Raw genomic sequence first — 21,640 nt, forward strand, 5'->3', positions numbered from 1 at the left:
CATACTAGAACATATACAGCTATCTATATCTAAAACTCTTTTACACAAACTAATACAAAAATATAATAAATATATTAATCCCTTTATAAAATAGAAAATGAAAAATTAATTGCAAAGGATTGTAAATCTAACCCTAAAAGGTTCTTTAAGTACATAAATAGCAAAAAAATCTAAGAAAGACAGGGAAAAGGCTGAGATACTAAACCAGTTTTTTTCTTCAGTATACACAAGAGAGGAACCATTGGATGATACTTTGGAACAAAATAGAACATGCCAGCCCATACCATTAACTGGGTTATGTATAGAGGATATCAGCAACAAATTGGATAATATTAAGGTAAATAAAACTCCAGGTCCAGATGGAATACACCCAAGGGTGTTAAGGGAATTTAGCACTGTTATAGTCAAACCTCTACTCTTAATTTTTCAAGACTCATTATCCTCAGGCATGGTACCCAAGGATTGGCGTAAAGCTGATGTGATGCCACTCTTCAAAAAGGGAAGTAGGGATAATCCAGGAAGCTATAGACCAGTTAGTCTGACATCAATAGTGGGGAAGATATTTGAAGGGATTATAAGGGATTATATTGATGAGCATATTTGTTTAAACAAGAATATGAGTTCTAATCAGCATGGTTTTATGAGAAATAGATCATGTCAAACTAATCTAATTAGATTCTATGAGGAAGGAAGTAAAAATATGGATAAAGGGGAATCAGTTGATGTGATATACTTAGATTTTGCAAAGGCGTTTGATACAGTGCCACATGAGAGATTAATGCACAAAATTAAGGGACTGCGAATATCTGAAAATGTTAGTTTATGGATAAATAACTGGATAAAAGATAGGGAGCAACGAGTAGTAGTAAATGGATCATACTCAGATTGGACAATGGTAATCAGTGGAGTACCCCAGGGATCAGTGCTGGGCCCTATTCTTTTTAATATTTTTATAAATGACTTGGAGCTAGGATTAAATAATAGCGACATCTCTATTTTTGCAGATGATACTAAGTTAAGTAAGGTCATTAGGTCAGCGCAGGATGAACTTTCGTTACAAAAGGACCTGCAAAAATTAGAAGTATGGGAAGGTAAATGGAAAATTAGATTTAATATGGGAAAATGCAAGGTTCTACATTTTGGAAGTAAAAGTAAGCAGGCAACTTATTATTTAAATGGGACAAGACTTAGCCAAACACAGGAGGAAAGGGATTTGGGGGTAGTAATAGATAACAAGCTAAAGATGGCTGCACAATGCAGGGCAGCAGCTTCAAATGCTAATAAGATACTAGCATGTATTAAAAGAGGCATTGACTCAAGAAAGGAAAGGATAATTCTGTCACTATATAAAGCCCTGGTAAGACCTCACCTTGAGTATGGAGTGCAGTTCTGGGGACCAATCGCAAAAAAAGATATTGCAGAACTAGAAAAAGTTCAGAGAAGGGCCTCAAAGCTAATAAGGGGATTGGAGAATTTAACCTATGAGGAGAGGCTAGCCAAACTGGGTCTGTTTTCTTTAGAAAAAAGGCGCTTAAGAGGTGACATGATTACTTTATATAAATATATTCAAGGCCCATATACAGAGATGGCAGAAGCTCTGTTTATTCCAAGAAAAAATTGTTTGTGACCAGAGGTCACAATTTAAGGTTGGAGGAAAGGAGATTTAATCTCCTGCAACGGAAACGTTTTTTCACTGTAAGAGCAATAAAATTGTGTAATTCATTACCAAAGGAGGTAGTGAATACCAATACCCCGGATACATTTAAAAATTATTTGGATACATTTCTGTCTATAAACAAAATTCATGGATATGATTGCTAGTATTAAATGGGTCACCTTTTAGTGGGATTATTTAATTTTAACTGTAGCTTTTTGTATATATTTTAGATTTGTATAGGTTGAACTCGATGGACTTCGGTCTTTTTTCAACCTCATCTACTATATTACTATGTTACTATGTTACTATGTAGTATGCACGATCACCAGAACCTGCATAGCCGAGTATTGGAAAACAAATGCGTCTACTTGGGCAGAGATTAGAAATAAAATATCTTTAACATACAAAATGTATGAATCAGCAGCTGGAGTCCTAGATACAAAAGAACTATTCGATAAGGTTTGATACTATTGGATTTTAAGGGGTACACCAGACACTTAGGACGAAAGTCCATATCACCAACCCAACAGGGACATCATAAACATTTCGGTGTCTCGCTTTTTTTTTTTTTTCTATTCGTTCAGATTTATTATACCCTTCTGTATTACAGTATATTTAGTTAATTTAGTTGTTTCATGTTTAATTTACAACTTGGATATAATAATAAGTAAAAGAAGATTATTCACTAAGTGACAAACACATTTATCTTCTAATTCTGCTCATTAGACACAGGGAATTTCTTTCAGAAACTGGAAAATATCGCTTGGACATTTAGTGAGTGGAAAAGCAACCTCACTTGGCGATTCCGTCTCACCTTATTGGACTTTGCTAAATAAGATGTATAAAAAGGAAGGGAGATGTTCCTTTAAGGGCTATTAGATTACGTGTAATTAGTTTAAATATCTGATAATTTCTTTTTTATTTTGTGTAATTTAGTGTTTGTTTTTTTGTAATTTAGGTAATTGTATTTAATTTAGGTAAATGGTTTAATTGTAGTGTAAGGTTAGGTGTTAGTGTAAGACAGGTTAGGTTTTATTTTACAGGTAAATTTGTATTTATTTTAACTAGGTAGCTAGAAAATAGTTAATAACTATTTACTAACTAGTCTACCTAGTTAAAATAAATACAAACTTGCCTGTGAAATAAAATAAAACCGAAGATAGATACAATGTAACTATTAGTTATATTGTAGCTAGCTTAGGGTTTATTTTACAGATAAGTATTTAGTTTTAAATAGGAATTATTTAGTTATTAATAGTAGGTTTTATTAAGATTTATTTTAATTACATTAAAGTTAGTGGGTGTTAGGGTTAGATTTAGGGGTTAATAAATTTAGCATAGTGGCGGCGACATTGGGGGCGGCAGATTAGGGGTTGATAAATGTAGGTAGGTGGCGGGGATGTTAGGGACAGCAGACTAGGGGTTAATAATATTTAACTATTGTTTGCAATGTGGGAGTACGGTGGTTTAGGGGTTAATATGTTTACTATAGTGGCGGCGACGTGGGGGGCGGCAGGTTAGGGGTTAATAAGTGTAGGTAGGTTGCGGCGACATTGGGGGTGGGAGATTCGGGGTTAATAAGTATAATGTAGGTGTCGGAGATGTCGGGGGCGGCAGATTAGGGGTTTATAAGTGTAAGATTAGGGGTGTTTAGACTCAGGGTTCAAGTTACGGTGTTAGGTGTAAACATACATTTTGTTTCCCCATAGGAATCAATGGGGCTGCGTTACGGAGCTTTACACTGCTTTTTTGCAGGTGTTAGGCTTTTTTTCAGCCGACTCTCCCCATGTAAAACCAGCTAACTGTAGCTTTCAGCAGCGCTGGTATTGGAGTGCGGTATGTAGCTCAATTTTGCTCTACGCTCACTTTTTGCCTGATAACGCCGGGTTTTTGTAAACCTGTAATACCAGCACTGTAGGGAAGTGAGCGGTGATAATAACTTGCAGGTTAGCATTGCACCCCTCATAATGCAAAACTCGTAATCTAGCCGTTACATAGTAAAAGTATCTTAGTCTCTGTGAGCAAGTGTTGTGTTTAAAATGCTGGTGCGCGGTACATACTTAAATAAACTTTTGAAACAGCTATAGCTTTTATTAGAAACATTTTTGCTAATACATGTATATAACAAAAATGATTCTATGCAAAACTGAAATGCATCCACGGGGAATACAATGTTGGCTGTAATGTCCCTTTAATTCAGTGCTCGACAAATTTAAAAAAAAATTAGGATCCAGTAGGATATACAGGAGCCAGGCATACTTTTAGGAGCCAGACTGTGTTATTTGTATATAGAGCAACCCAAAAAATTAGGAGTCAAGGGTAGAATTAATTAGTTATGTAATTGAAGCTTGTATGGAATTTAATCTGCCACAACAAAATGGTGGGTAAAATGAAATTAGGGATAAATTCTGGAGGGGGGGGGGGGGGCAGCTGTTTGATCCATTCACAGTAGATTCCCATAGACATTTCCTATACAGAGTAAAGCTAGAATATAAATAATTTGCTTGGAGCTATAATTTGACACACATTGTCTGGAAAATGTGTGTTATTTGATGGCTGTCAAGTAACATTAGTTGAGTATAACTGTTACGTAATGGTGTAGTGATTAATTAAATAATATGTTATCCTGTTAATAAAATCCCTGTAATAAAAAATACATTTTGGCACGAAGTCACTTACTAAACTAAAAGACAGAAACAGTTTTCAAGGTACTTACAGTGTCTCCAATCATAATATGCTGACATTTTCTGCTTCCTGGAATGAAGGTGTCATTATTACATAGTGCGGTAAAAGAAAGGTTCAGTCCCTCTGTGTCTCCAGAAACCTCAAGCTCAATTTCTGACCTCAGTTCCTAAATACAAAAAGGTTGTTTTAAGTTATTTTAAATACACAATACTATCTGCATTTTGGATTTAAGACATTGTTATACAATATTATATGATTTATTTTACTTAAATTCATAATTTTGGTGTTTTGCAAAAGTAATATTATAATGTCCTGAGAAATGTATAACTGTGTTCCTAAAAATTCTGCATTACAGTCCTAAAAAAGGGACTTCAGTTGCTCTGTCTCATTATTTTGACTGAATTTCTTGGCTTCACAAAAGCCATCCAGCTACTGTTATCACTGCTATAAGATTTGCTAGGTTGAAGCCATGCATGCTTCCTCCAGCCCTATAATATGACAGATAAAACTAGATAACATTCTTTCAAGAGATTATGGGCTAGATTTATCAAAGCTTAGAGGTGGCGAAGAGGTTAGGGAAGCGGCGGTCTGGTGACCGCTGCTTGTTAAATTATGGTGAGCAAGTTCTTGTGAGAACTTGCAGCCCGGGGCTTTGATAAATCGAGCCCTTAGTCCTGCAGCACTGATTTTTTAAGCAGGATGCAAATCACTTCTCTGTATTTGATACAAGGTTCAGCCCAGTGATTGAACAATCCCTTTAAGACCCTTGTCACAGAGTTCATATGGAATATATTGCTGGGTATGAAAATCTAACATTAATAGAAGAAAAATCTGTTATTGTTGTCTATACTTTTAATATTTTTTTAATTTATATTTTTATTGAGGTTATAAAACTTATAAACATAGGTAAGGTTACAATATAGTCATGGACATAAGCATATGTCTGTATAATGGCGTGTCAATAGAGTCCATCACATATCCGAAAGTTGTAACATGCGGTACAGTATTTTTAGATTTAAGCAGCATAATGGTACATGATTTCAGCAGTATACCTCTTGTATAGTATCACATAGATATAGTATATAACACTTTTAGACATACGTACAACTATTGATAAGTGATTAACCTAACCATTAAATAACAAACCTCTTTTATATTTATATCTGACTATTTCCCAATTTAATATACGGCCAATCTTGGACCATGAATATTAAGAATATACAAAATTGTGAGTAGTATTATCAAGATCAAGGGTGTAAGGGATATATTTAGCTAAATAGAAGCAGATTATAATATATTATCTGGACAGTGAATTAAAATATGCTTCTATGATTGGATATCCATTTCTTATAATAATTTGGGAACATGGGCCATAGGATGCATTTTCCCTTGTTTATCAAGTAAACTCAAGGGGCGGGGCGGGGCAGCTATAATACTATGGGGATTATTATAGCAGATAGTGAAGGTATGAGCATAAAGGGGATATTATTTGCGTAAACTGTCATTCTATGGACCCATTAAACTTTATAGATCAGACTGTAAGCATTACTATTTAGATCAAATTGGGTGTAGGTGATGGTCCCTGGTATGTGCTAGAGATATAAGAGGTTAAGATTGCTCCCAATGAGATAATGTGGTGACATTTAAGTCACCTAGTTTAGATAAACATAACAGCGGGGCAGATTAGGGGAAGAGGACAGTATAAGAGTCATCAGTATACCTAGAATATAGATAATATCAAATTTATTTATTCAGGTCAGCTAAGTGATGTGTACAGCCATGTGGGTCTATCTGCAATGGAGTAGCTCATCTAAAGCAATAGTTATCACCTTGTTATTAGGCATGACTCAAGTGGGACCTACCACATTCTGATAAACTTCATATATACCTTAACTATTATTTGCTGCTATACACTATTGGACTATAAATCAGTATAAGACACTGTGGTATGAGAATACACAATGAATTCTAGGGGTTTGATATATCCCTCAAAATGACAGCAAAGAGATTAAAGTTAGTCACAGACATATGTGGGAATATAGAGGACAGATGGTACACAATAGACATGGACTTGGGGTTCTTTCTGTGCTTCTAGATTAAAATACTGTTATCTATACCAGTCATAATGTTAACAGGCCCTAGTATACTTATATACACAACTAAAAGGGTAAGTAGAGGTGCAACAGGAGCATAGTTATCCCCAAACATGTATATATATAGGTAAGTATTGTACTTTAGTATCCATATGGTCACTGGAGAGTAGATGTTATTATACTGACTAGAGCAACTGTGTCTCACGATCTTGGCTGCAGATAGAGAGACATCAGCCGTCCAGAAAGATAGTGTCTTGTACAAGTCCTCAGCAAACTGTATGAGGTCTAAAAGCCCTTACCTTAAAATGAGATGAAGTTATAATGGTGGCACATAGTTATCAAAGTAAACAAGAGCACAAATGTGTGCAAAGTAGGTGCTGGGTGACAATATGTATATCATCCAATATGGTTAAAAATGTAGGTTTTGACTTTTCTATGGCCTATTCTATATATAATTAAGTGTTGAAAATTACTATTTGTCCTATGGTTAAGTTTCATTATCTGTAAAGTAAGCTAAGCAGGATGTAACTTTGAATGTATAGAGAAGTCCCCTTATTAGAAGTTTAAATGTCGTAAAACATATAGTTAAACAAAAAGGATAAGGGAAACAAAGCATTGGTAGTATAATAACAAATAAGTGGGGAAGAAGTTCAATGGAACTACCAAAAACAGAGTCGAGTCCGGGTTGCAAGTTGCAGCTCCAATCTATCTGCAGTGAATAAGTTGTTTGTTACCCGACTCCGGTTTTCCTAGAGTTAATAGGATCTTGTGGGAAGTTTGATTCCAAGTGTATAACTTTCCAGTTCTCGTAGATACCGAGTACTGATATTTTCCATTCTGTCAAAAAGCCATCTAGATCTATTTGTAAGTGTAAGTGTTGACTCACCAGACAGTAGTGGAGGCCTCTGGACAGCCGAGCTGCCCTCCTCCATGGTAGCTAAAACGAGGTAGTCATTACTGGTTAGTGTTCAGAAGGGACCCATTACTGTAGTACTGTGTGACTCTTCCAAAGATTTTGTAGGTGGATCACGAAGCGCTAAAGTGTTGGAGTCAAGAGTATTACTTTGTAGGTTTGCTCCATCTTCATGTACTGTTAAGTTTGTGTTATCAGCAATGTCTGATAGTAGTGACTAACTGATATTGTAAAAGCATTCCCCCATTTTCTGTTCGATGACTTCCAATAAACCTTTAACGGTTTCATTACAGGCTTGCCAATACATTATGTGTCAAATTTTTTTTGCAAGGCTATACTGTTATGTAGACTGTGAGTAGATTGAAGGCGACTGTGTAAGCGGATGACCAGGGAGGAGTATTAAAAGACTGGTAGGCCATGGCCAGAATCTTAAATAGTCTGATGTAGGGTTCCAGATGGGAGGATAAGTGAAATAGTGGTATCTATAGATGCGGTAGGTTCTTCTGACTCCATTTCTAGGATTAGTTTCTGGTGATGCCACTCTTATTCTCAAACAATCAGCAGATTCTTTAGGATTTTTCTGGAGCTCCCATTTTTGCATCTAAGATGGACGCCGCCTGGACAAGCCCCCCATCCATACTTTTTATTGAGGTAAGAAGACATATAACAATACAGTAATGATGTGCATAAGAATTTAAAAACCAGCATTGTGTCAATAATAGTTATTACAACTGTGCATACTGATATATCAAACCTAATTTTCTAACCTATTAAATATTACTCAAATAAGGTTTGCTCCATAACCAAACAGATACCATAACTAGGAGCCATCAGATACCTTACTATGAAGCAGTGCTCCCATTTCAATATTAGGCCACTCTTGGACCTCCCCATCCAGTGACTACAAAAATAATCAGAAGGAATTTATAGAGATATTTCTACTTCATATCTTTAATTTGTATTACGATACATTAAAAGAATACAATATTAACCAAACTATATCTGGAGCCTTATTTGTAACATAAGAAAATATCGGCTAGATTACGAGTTTTGCGTTATGAGGGGTGTAGTGCTAACTTGCACGTTATTGTCACCGCTCACTTACCTACAGCACTGGTATTACAGGTTTTCAGAAACCTGGCGTTAAAAGACAAGAAGTGAGCGTAGAGCAAAATTGAGCTCCATACTGCACTCCAATTCCAGTGCTACTTAAGTCAGCGGTGAGCTGGTTATACGTGCTCATGCATGATTTCCCCATAGACATCAATGGGGAGAGCCGGCTGAGAAAAAGTCTAACACCTGCAATAAAACAGCATAAAGCTCAATAACGCAGCCCCATTGATTCCTATGGGGAAAGAAAATTTATGTTTACACCTAACACCCTAACATGAACCCCAAGTCTAAACACCCCTAATGTTACACTTATTAACCCCTAATCTGCCCCCGACATCGCCGACACCTACATTATACTTATTAACCCCTAATCTGCCGCTCCAGACATCGCCGCCACTATAATAAACATATTCACCCCTAAACCGCCGCACTCCGGCATCACAAACATTAGTTAAATATTATTAACCCCTAATCTGCCGCCCCTAACATCGCCGCCACCTACCTACAATTATTAACCCATAATCTGCCGCCCCCAACGTCGCCGCCACTATACTAAACTTATTAACCCCCTAAACCTAAGTCTAACCCTAACACCCCCTAACTTAAATATAATTAAAATAAATCTAAATAAAACCTACTATTAATAACAAAATAATTCCTATTTAAAACTAAATACTTACCTGTTAAATAAACCCTAAGCTAGCTACAATATAACTAATAGTTACATTGTAGCTAGCTAAGCGTTTATTTTTATTTTACAGGCAAGTTTGTATTTATTTTAACTAGGTAGAATAGTTACTAAATAGTTATTAACTGTTTAATAACTACCTAGCTAAAATAAATACAAATTTACCTGTAAAATAAAACCTAACCTGTCTTACACTAACACCTAACCTTACACTACAATTAAATAAATTACCTAAATTAAATACAATTAACTAAATTAAATACAAATACCTAAATTACAACTAAATTACACAAAATAAAAAACAAATTACAAGATATTTAAACTAGTTACACCTAATCTAATAGCCCTATCAAAATAAAAAAGCCCCCGCAAAATAATAAAAACCCCTAGCCTAAACTAAACTACCAATAGCCCTTAAAAGGGCCTTTTGCAGGGCATTGCCCCAAAGAAATCAGCTCTTTTACCTGTAAAAAAAAAAAATACAAACACCCCCCCAAACAGTAAAACCCACCACCCACACAACCAACCCCTAAAATAAAACCCTAACTAAAAAAATCTAAGCTCCCCATTGACCTGAAAAGTGCATTTGGATGGGCATTGCCCTTTAAAGGGCATTTAGCTCTATTGCTGCCCAAACCCTAATCTAAAACTAAAACCCACCCAATAAACCCTTAAAAAAACCTAACACTAACCCCCGAAGATCCACTTACAGTTTTGAAGAGCCGACATCCATCCTCAACGAAGCCGGTAGAAGTCTTTATCCAAGCGGCAAGAAGTCCTCAACGAAGCTGGAAGAAGTTTTCATTCAAGCCGGGAGAAGTGGTCCTCCAAACGGGCAGAAGTCTTCATCCAGACGGCATCTTCTATCTTCATCCATCCAGCGCGGAGCGGGTCCATCTTCAAGACATCCGGCGCGGAGCATCCTTTTCTTCCGACGACTACCCGACGAATGAAGGTTCCTTTAAGTGACGTCATCCAAGATGGCGTCCCTTAGATTCCGATTGGCTGATAGAATTCTATCAGCCAATTGGAATTAAGGTTGAAAATATGCCTAAAACATTTAAAAGAGAAGTCATAACTGAATTAAAAGTTATGAAAAAGAATGACAAGGCAGCACTCAGATATCTTTGATAACAAGTGGTTTATTTTTGCTCTTCCCAACATGTCAAAGACATAGATAGACCCCTAAACCAAAATTGTGATTAAAAATGAGTTATATACACATACCAGGCCTGGTGAACAGAACAGTTCCTTACATCAAAAATGTAATTACTGAATACAGAGAAGCGCAATCATGTAACAAAAACGCTTCCATGTATAACATTTGTGTTAAGGATACAATAAGCAACAATAAACACCAATAGACATTAAGTTGCAAATGTCCAGAACCATCAGAGCACTTAGTGTGAATCACACGCTCTGTATTGCATGGGAAAGTTGCCAAGTAAAGTTGCCGCTTCTCAGACGTCTGAGAAGCGGCAACTTTTGAAGTGGAGTACACCTACCTGGCAGTGGTTTTGAATTACCGCACTACTGAGGAGCGTTTGCGGGTACCAGCATTAAGTCAGCGGCCTTGTTTGGGGAGTTCCGTGTCCATAACCTTAAGGAGGTGACAACCGAATAACCGGAAAAGAGGACCATACACAGTTACCTTTCTGTGATATCGTCACGCTCTCTGTGAAGCTTGTGAATTGAATACAGAGGTAACGACACAGGTGTAATCAGGAACTTCTACCGCGAATGGTGGTGAGGCTGTTTTTTCCTTGTTATGCTGGCTGGCAAAAATTCAGTTACGCTGGAACTTTACTAGGCAACTTTCCCATGCAATACAGAGTGTGTGATTCACACTAAGTGCTCTGATGGTTCTGGACATTTGCAACTTAATGTCTATTGGTGTTTATTGTTGCTTATTGTATCCTTAACACAAATGTTATACATGGAAGCGTTTTTGTTACATGATTGCGCTTCTCTGTATTCAGTAATTACATATTTGATGTAAGGAATTGTTCTGTTCACCAGGCCTGGTATATGTATATAACTCCTTTTTAATCACAATTTTGGTTTAGGGGTCTATCTATGTCTTTGACATGTTGGGAAGAGCAAAAATAAACCACTTGTTATCAAAGATATCTGAGCGCTGCCTTGTCATTCTTTTTCATAACTTTTAATTCAGTTATGACTTCTCTTTTAAATGTTTAGGCAATTTTGGTTATGACTGCAAGCACCTGTCTCTTTAAGATTTTATAACAATAGTAGAGTGTACAACAACCTTTTCATATGTAAGGTTGAAAATATCCTATTGGCTGATGCAATCAGCCAATAGGATTGAACTTCAATCCTATTGGCTGATCAAATCAGCCAATAGCATTGAGCTTGCATTCTATTGGCTGTTCCAATCAGCCAATAGAATGCAAGCTTAATCCTATTGGCTGACTGGATCAGCCAATAAGATTGAAGCTCAAAGGGACACTAAACCCAATTTTTTTCTTTCATGATTCAGATAGAGCATGCAATTGTAAGCAACTTTCTAATTTACTCCTATTTTCAATTTTTCTTCGTTCTCTTACTATCTTTATTTAAAAAGTGTGATGCATAGGAACCGGCCCATTTTTGGTTGGGAACCTGGGTTATGCTTGCTTATTGTTGGGTAAATGTAAGCCTCCAATAAGAAAGCGCTATCCATGGTCCTGAACCTAAAATGGGCTGGCTGCTAAGATTTACATTTCCGCTTTTAAAATAAAGATAACAAGAGAACAAAGAAAAATTGATAAATGGAGTAAATTAGAAAGTTGCTTAAAATTTCACGCTCTGTCTGAATCATGGAAGAAAATTTTTTGTTCAGTGTCCCTTTAATTCCGATTGGCTGACTTTTGCATAAGTTAATTTACGGCCAAAAAAGTGTGCGGGACAGCTGTACCTACAAGACTCGTAATAGCAGCGGTAGTAAAAAAGCAGCATTATGAGCCTTAACGCTGCTTTTTTACTCATACCGCAAAACTCGTAATCTAGCCGTATGACTTGAGAAGTCAGCAGGGGGCATTTCAAGTTCTGGGTAAAAGAAATTGCTCATTTTTCATAGCTAAATAAAAAAAAGGGACAAAATAAATAATGAAAATATATTACAAAGTAGTTTTATTATGCATAACTAAACATTTTAAATAAATATCTCAAGGTGTTTACTGTCCCTTTAAGCACCATCTGAGATAGTTATGAAGCACAGAGCTTGCAAATTTGGTCACTTCAGGCCTCATTAAATATCATACTAAAGGCAAAAATACATAATAGATCAAAGTGGACCAACTTAGGGGTAGATTTATGAAGTTGTATTCTCAGCTTTTGAGGCAATGTAGAGCAGATTTGAATAAGTGAGTCTGATGCCACATATTTAAAGGGACACTGTACCCAAAAATTTTCTTTCGTGATTCAGATTGAGCATGAAATTTTAAGCAACTTTCTAATTTACTCCTATTATCAAATGTTCTTCATTCTCTTGGTATCTTTATTTGAAATGCAAGAATGTAAGTTTAGATGCTGGCCCATTTTTGGTGAACAACCTGGGTTATCCTTGCTGATTGCTGTCCAGAGTACTGAAACTAAAAAATAGCTCAGATGCCTTCTTTTTCAAATAATGATAGCAAGAGAACGAAGAAAAATTGATAATAGGAATAAATTAGAAAGTTGCTTAAAATTGCATGCTCTTTCTGAATTATAAAAGAAAAAATTTGGGTACAGTGTCCCTTTAAGATCCTGTAGTGTGTCTGTCGGGCGACTCTTAACAGACCCGACTTGCTGTGTTAGGCACTCCGGTGGTGCTGCCTCACTTGTGAGTAGATTTCTGCAGGGGTTGTATCTGTGGTGTGTTGTGCTGCAGCTTTTCTAGACGGTACTGTCCTATTTGGCGCCTCTCTGTTTCTGTCTCCTACAGGATCCTTCATCACATATTTAAGATGCAGAACCTGCTTCTTCTGCCTTTCCGACACCTGAGATCAATCGCTATGACACTTGCTTGTTTGGGTGATTGACATGCCCTGCTCTAGTCCAATTGGTTTCACAGGAGCAGGGGGTGGCATTGCGCAAGAATCCTCTTGCCCAATGCAATGCAGCATCGCAAGCGGCGATTGCAGTTAGATAGGTTTACTACTTGCAAACCTATCCGCTTGCAAGGATGATACATTTTTCCCTAATTTCACATAATGACTGTGTATCCTGGGCTGTACCTAAACTTAGAACATAATGTATAGTTTATGAAATAGAGGACAACTAAGCCTTTATAGTTTTAACAAATAATATTAATTTCAAAGCAGTTAGCTTGTGTCAAAGTTTGCATATCACAATATTGATGTGGGATCTAGAAATAATGTTATTCTAATATTTTTTGTATTCAATTATGATAATGCCCCCCATCCTCAAACTTGCAAGTCCTAATAATGGGTCATAGGGCCCCATGTATTAATGTGCGGCGGACAAGGTTCTCAACTTGGGAACCTGTCTGACTGTCTGTTTAACAAGTGGGCAGCGGACACTGTAGTCTGCTGTCTGCATTTATTATTGCACAAGCATTTGCTTGTGCTCTGCGGCTCCTTGCCCTTGCGTGACCAATCACCAGGGCTTGTCAATCACCCTGTACAAACGTAGCCTCAGCGGTGGCATTGAGGTTAAGAAGCAGCCTTAAGCGTTATGCCTGTCCCGGAAGGGCTTCAAAGCACCCTTTACTGCTTAGAACATGGAGCCCTTAGGGCCAGTAATAGAGCTAGAGAAAATTAATTCCTGGAGTTATGAGTCTCTAAAAGGAGGTAAGAAATAGAAAAAGTCAGCAGTGTAGACAGCTGAAGTTATGATTAACTGTCCAGGGGCAGAACTACCATTAGTGCAGCAAGTACAGTGGCACCAGGGCCCAAGGCCTTGGGAGGGCCCATAAAAGCCAGTCTATACGTAGGTATGTGCTAAATATGTACAATCCTAGACTAGTGCAGGGGAACTTTTATTAGTGTAGATTCATCTATCTATTTATACTCAAAATCATTATACAGAGCAGCATGTTTATTATTACTATGGCTTACTACTGAGTTACCCTTGGGGGGGCCCAAACAAATATTTTCACCAGGGCCCTCTGTTGAGTAGATCCGCTACTGTAACTGTCTACTGCTTACTGAAATATATTATCTTCATCCAACACCAATCCTGCAAAAGCAGCTTGAAAAATCGCAGACTACTTGCTGCTACCATTCCTGTAAACTGCTCTAATATACTTGAAGACTGCATTAACATATCATAACATTCAAACAAGTAGACTTAGACAAATGAAAAAATGTCAGTTTAGATGTGGGCTCATCAAGGCCCAGATGATAAAAGTATCGTTAGACCAAGGAAAAATGTCTGATTTGTCTCGCCAGTCTTGCAATCCCTGAGTCCCACAATATTTTAGAAAATAGTGGGCTGACCCTCTCTGTCTCAATGAGTGGCGATGTGCCTTCCATAGGAAACAATAGGGATCGCTGTCTGATCAACAATCTGCCAACTTCACCAGTGAACTCAGATCTCGATAGAGGTGTCTGTATTCTAAGCATATTTACACAACATATACTGTGCCTTCAGTTAAACTTAAAATGGTTTCTGTGTAGTAATAGTTCAAATAATAGAAATAAAAACTAAGTTTCACTGTACATTCAGTAGATTTCTACCAATTTAAAATCTCGTCACTGAAAGGCTGGTGAGACTGGTGTGAGAGAAAAGGTGGAGGATAGTCCTTTTATAATTAGAAACTCACAGTGATGTTTTCCCATTAAAATCCAGGTTACTGCAATGGAACAGTATATGGATATGCACTCTTGCATGTGCTCAGCAGTAGCTGGTGCCTCACCAAGGGCCCGATCCGATATGCAGCGTCGCCCGCAAAAGCCGGCAACGCCAAATTTTGCGCGGGTTTGGTATCACATATACGGCGTAACATAGAAGTTACGCTCGTATATTTCCGCCTTCGCCCGTAGTTTTTTGGCCCATAGACAGGTATACCAAACCCGCGCAGTTTGGTATCCAATATACAGCGTAAGGACTTACGTGGCGAAAATGGAGAAATCTTACTCCATTTTCACCTCGCCACAAATTGCAGGTGTAGTAAGCCTTACGCTGAGTATTGGAGCCCCGTAACTCCCTAAACTACCTGCAAAATAAAACCTAACACCTAACGCATGCGCAATGTCTATCTATCTGTCAACCGCAATCCCCCGCCGAAATCCCTAATAAAGTTAACCCCTAAACTGCCGCTCCCGGACCCCGCCGCCACCTACATTAAATGTCTAACCCCCTAATGTGATCCCCCTACACCGCCGCCACCTACATTCAAATTATTAACCCGTAATGTAATCCCCCTACACCGCCGCCACCTATATTAAAATTATTACCCCCTAATGTGAGCCCCCTACCCCGCCGCCACCTATTTTAACTACATTACCCCCTAATCTAATCCCCCTACACTGCCGCCACCTATATTAAATATATTAACCCCTAATCTAATCCCCCTAAACCGCCGCCACCTATATTAAATGTATTAACCCCTAATCTAATCCCCCTACACCGCCACCACCTATAATAAATGTATTACCCCCTAAAATACTAAAATGTCCCTACACTAAACTAAATTACAAATATCCCTGAAAAGGGCCTTTTGCGGGGCATTGCCCCAAAGTAATCAGCTCTATTACCAGCCCTTAAAAGGGCCTTTTGCTGGGCATTTCCCCAAAGAAATCAGCTCTTTTACCTGTAATCTGACCCCCCTACACCGCCGCCACCTATATTAAATATATTAACCCCTAATCTAATCCCCCTACACTGCCGCCACCTATATTAAATATATTAACCCCTAATCTGACCCCCCTACACCGCCGCCACCTATATTAACTATATTAACCCTAATTATATTAGGGTTAATATAGTTAATATAGTTATTATATTATATATAATATTTATATAGTTAATAATTAATATAGTTATTATATTATATATATATTAACTATATTAACCCTATCTAACCCTAACACCCCTAACTTAATTATTATTGCAATAAATCTAAATAATATTAATATTATTAACTAAAATATTCATATTTAAAACTAAATACTTACCTATAAAATAAACCCTAAGATAGCTACAATATAATTAATAATTACATTGTAGCTATTTTATGGTTTATATTTATTTTACAGGTAACTTGGTATTTATTTTAACTAGGTACAATATCTATTAAATAGTTAAAGGGACACTCAAGTCAAAATTAAACCTTATGATTCAGAAAGAGCAGCAATTTTAAACAACTTTCAAATTTACTTCCATTAACAAAATGTGCACAGTCTTTTTATATTTACACTTTTTGAGTCACCAACTCCTACTGAGCATGTGCAAGAATTTACAGCATATACGTATATGCATTTGTGATTGGCTGATGGATGTCACATGATACAGGGGGAGTGGAAATAGACATAACTTTGCAAATTATTTAACAAAAATCTACTACTCATTTAAAGTTCAGACTAAGTGCAATTGCATTGTCTTCTTATCATGCATTTGTTAATTATGCAAATCTACAATGTTGACTGGTCCTTTAATAACTATTTAGTAGCTACCTAATTAAAATAATTACCAATTTACCTGTAAAATAAATCCTAACCTAAGTTACAAATACACCTACACTATCAATAAATTAATTAAATAAACTACAATTATCTAAACTAAAATATAATTAAATACACTAAACTAAATTACAAAAAAAACAAAACACTAAATTACAAAAAATAAAAAAAGATTACAAGAATTTTAAGCTAATTACACCTAATCTAAGCCCCTAATAAAATAACAAAGCCCCCCAAAATAAAAAAATGTCCCTACCCTAAACTAAATTACAAAAAGTAATCAGCTCTATTACCAACCCTTAAAAGGGCCTTTTGTGGGGCATTGCCCCAAAGTAATCAGCTCTTTTACCTGTGAAAAAAAAGAACAACCCCCACATTACAACCCACCACCCACACACCCCTACTCTAAAACCCACCCTATCACCCCTCAAAAAAACTTAAGTCTAACCCCCAAGTGGTCCTTACCTGTCCTGAAGACCAGCGGAGAAGGTCCTGTTCCAGGCGGAGAAGTCTTCTTCCAGGTGGCGACCTCTTCTTCTTCCAGGAACCAGCCGGCGCGGAGTGGAGGAGTTGAAGACCGATGACCGCGGAGCTGAAGACCGTCCTCTCTGGAACTGAAGACCGGCGATGCAGGAACTGAAGATCGGCGACGCTGGACCTGAAGACCGGAGCCATGGAGCGTGGAGGATCCTCTTCATACGATCGCCGCCATACACTGAATAGGAATTCAAGGTACGCGATTAAAAATGGCATCCCTTGAATTCCTATTGGCTGATTTGAGCCTTCAAATTCAAATCAGCCAATAGGATGAGAGCTACTTTAATTCTCTTGAAAAAGTTCCTGTGTGGAACGAAACGTACGTTGAGTGAGCACACACTGTGTGTAATAATCAGGTTTCTGTGAGGCCACTGCTAGTGTCTGTAACACTTATCCCAAACACTAAGTGGGCTGAGGTTCTGAATTATTTTTGACCCATTGACATTCTATATTCATTTCAGTAAGCACACACAGCGTGCATGAAAAGGTTCCTGTGAGGCCACTGTTAGTGCTTGTATTCCTATACGTAAACGCAAACACTAAGTGGGCTCAGGACCGCATACTATCTGTACCAGTGTGTTCTGGCATTGCTTAAGGACTAGGCTCATTACGGCTGAGTAATATATTCATTATGGAGGAGGAATCACCATTACCGGGGACGACCTTACACAGTACTACGCTACCACCTGTAGCGATCCAGCCCCAAGTCAACGACGCAGCGGATTGGCCCAGCGGAATACACACCTCCCTTCAGCTAAGTCGCGGAGTCTCCATCTTGGAAGCAGCGTGACCAGAGCGGTACACGCCACAGCCGGGGACAACTTCAAAGTTTTTTATACAAGGCTTGTATATATTTTAAACATTGTGAGTGTTATTCTTGTCAACTTTTAATATTAAAAATTACACATATAATCTGCACTTAGATGCGGTGGGCGCTTCTGTTTCTTTTTGTGTTTTCTCAGCTTTCCGAAATTTCGTGATGGGAATTTTCTAAGGAGCAGCCTGTCTACAGAGAACTTTTATAGAGAACTTTTTATCAGCACTCATCTTGGAACATTTTTCAGTTACAGTTCAGCCAAGGAATTGTAAGACGTTTATGCACGTTTATGTATATTTCTGGTTTATGTATGTTATAATATATTTGAAAGATCACTGTATTTACATTCAATAGGCTAGTAACCGGGAGGTTACTACCTAAATTTATACATTTACACCCTGGGACACAGAATATCTATATATAACAGGGTTGCTATGTTTTAATTTATACTGGGGCAGCGCCTGTATTAACCTCTTTTCTTTTGCGCTACTTTAATTCTATTGGCTGATTTGAATAGCCAATAGAATAAGAGCTACTGTAATTCTATTGGCTGATTTTAGACATTTTGATAATAAAAGAAAATAAAATAGAATAGAAAAGAATATTAAATCGAAATCATGAAAGTTTAATTTTGACTTTAGTGTCAGTTTAAGCCTAAATAGATCCACATGAATATAATTTATATTGGTTTATAACATAATAATTACTGTCTTTTAAAAATCATGGTAAAATAGAAAAACAGGTACAAATATCTAAAGAATGGCTATAGTGAATCACGTACTGCACATGCACTGCACAAATACACTATTACTCCAGCATTTGCTTGTACAGTGCCACACCCTGCTCTTGCGTGAGCTGTCAGTCACCCCTAACGAATTTGCTGGTAATTTATCTCCTTCACTTCAGAGGTGATAGAGAGGTTAAGAAGCAACAGTCGTATGACCGCTGCTTCTTACATTGCCTTAATCAGGCTGGCATGAACAAGCCTGCCTTGCAAGGGCTTTAAAGATGCATTTACTGCTTAGCACATTAAAGGGACAGTCTACTCCAGAATTGTTATTGTTTAAAAAGATAGATAAACCCTTTGTTACCCATTCCCCAATTTGGCATAACCAACATGGTTATATTAATATATTTTTTACTTCTGTGATTACCTTATATCTAAGCCCTTTGCAGAATGCCCCCTTATTTTAGTTCTTTTGACAGACTTGCATTTTAGTCAATCAGTGCCCTCTCATAAGTAACTCCACGGGTGTGAGCACAATGTTATCTGTATGGCACACATGGACTAACACCCTCTAGCTGTGGAAAACTGACAAATGCATTGAGATAAGAGGCGGCCTTAAAGGGCTTAGAAATTAGCATATGAGCCTACCTAGGTTTAGCTTTAAACGAAGAATACCAAGAGAACAAAGCAAATTTGATGATACAAGTAAATTTAAAAGTTGTTTAACATTGCATGCCCTATCTGAATCATGAACGTTTAATTCTGACTAGACTGTCCCTTTAAGCCTATAATGAGTTTTTTTTAACATTGTGCTATAATACTAATGAGTGATTCTAGGGACAAGTGGGTTTCTGTGTATACAATACTGGCATACTTACTGCAGATGGTACCAAGTGGCTTTTCTGAATGGAGATCTACTCATCAGAATACTTTGTTTGCTCTTAATATACTTTACAAGTAAGGTTTCGGAATGCCTGTACATTACCATTTGGCTGTAGGCTGTGGGTGAAGTTTGGCTGAGGTGAACTCTCATTCCTTGGAGCATTTAGATGCACAGAAAAAAAGATCATTGGGATAAACTAAATGTAATGAAACAATCAGTAAGCTACAAATAATTGGTGTATACTTTCTTTTATATTATTTTGGGACTCTGTGTTGGATTGCTTTTATTCCAGATAACTAACTTTTACATATACGTACATACAACTACACAGAAACTTACACACATACACGCACATATTAATGCACACAAACTTACACACCTATACATACATATAAATGCACACAAACTTACACACATGTTCACACATATAAATGCACACAAACTTACATATACATACATATAAATGCACACAAACTTACACACATGTTCACACATATAAATGCACACAAACTTACATATACATACATATAAATGCACACAAACTTACACACCTATACATACATATAAATGCACACAAACTTACACACCTATACATACATATAAATGCACACAAACTTATACACCTATACATACATATAAATGCACACAAACTTACACACCTATACATACATATAAATGCACACAAACTTACACACCTATACATACATATAAATGCACACAAACTTACACACCTATACCTACATATAAATGCACACAAACTTATACACCTATACATACATATAAATGAACACAAACTTACACACGTACACACATACATATAAATGCACACAAACTTACACACGTACACACATACATATAAATGCACACAAACTTACACACCTATACATACATATAAATGCACACAAACTTACACAGCTATACATACATATAAATGAACACAAACTTACACACGTACACACATACATATAAATGCACACAAACTTACACACGTACACACATACATATAAATGCACACAAACTTACACACCTATACATACATATAAATGCATACAAACTTACACACGTACACACATACATATAAATGAACACAAACTTACACACCTATACATACATATAAATGCACACAAACTTACACACATACACATACATATAAATGAACACAAACTTACACACTTATACATACATGAAATGCATACAAACTTACACACATGTACACACATATAAATGCACACAAACTTACACACACATACATACATATACATACATATAAATGCACACAAACTTACACACCTATACATGCATATACTGTAAATGCACAGAAACTTACACACAAATACATACATAGAAATGCATACAAACTTACACACCTGTACACACATATACATACATATAAATGCATACAAACTTACACACATATACATACATATACTATATATATATAAATGCATACAAACATGTACACACATATACATACATATAAATGCACACAAACTTACACACATATATATACATATAAATGCACAGAAATGTACACACCTATACATACATATAAATGCACACAAACTTACACACATATACATACATATAAATGCTATACAAACTTACACACATATACATACATATAAATGCATACAAACGTACACACATATACATACATACAAATGAACACAAACTTACACACCTGTACACACATATACATAAATATAAATGCACACAAACTTACACACATATTAAATATAAACAGACTAATTTTATGTAGTGCAGGATGATTTAGGGTTGCAGCAAATGTCAAACTTTATTTTCCTTTGTGAACGAATGCATATGTGTAGTGTGTGGTGTTTGTGTGCAGGTGGTATGTGAAAGTAGTGAGTTTAACTGTGTTGAATGTGTGTAGCCTGACTT

At 36.8% G+C, this 21,640-nt stretch overlaps 1 protein-coding gene across 2 annotated transcripts in view; it reads right to left on the reverse strand.

The window, feature by feature from the left end:
- Positions 1-21,640, reverse strand: part of ITGB6 (integrin subunit beta 6) — a 330,575-nt gene that overhangs the window by 65,869 nt on the left and 243,066 nt on the right. For both annotated transcript variants that reach the window (XM_053698353.1, XM_053698352.1), the window contains one exon: positions 4,374-4,508. In XM_053698353.1, the coding sequence (XP_053554328.1) occupies positions 4,374-4,508 (135 nt within the window). The remainder of the gene's footprint in view (positions 1-4,373; positions 4,509-21,640) is intronic.

Source organism: Bombina bombina, chromosome 1, assembly GCF_027579735.1.
Source record: "Bombina bombina isolate aBomBom1 chromosome 1, aBomBom1.pri, whole genome shotgun sequence".
NCBI classification, from domain to species: Eukaryota; Metazoa; Chordata; class Amphibia; order Anura; family Bombinatoridae; genus Bombina; species Bombina bombina.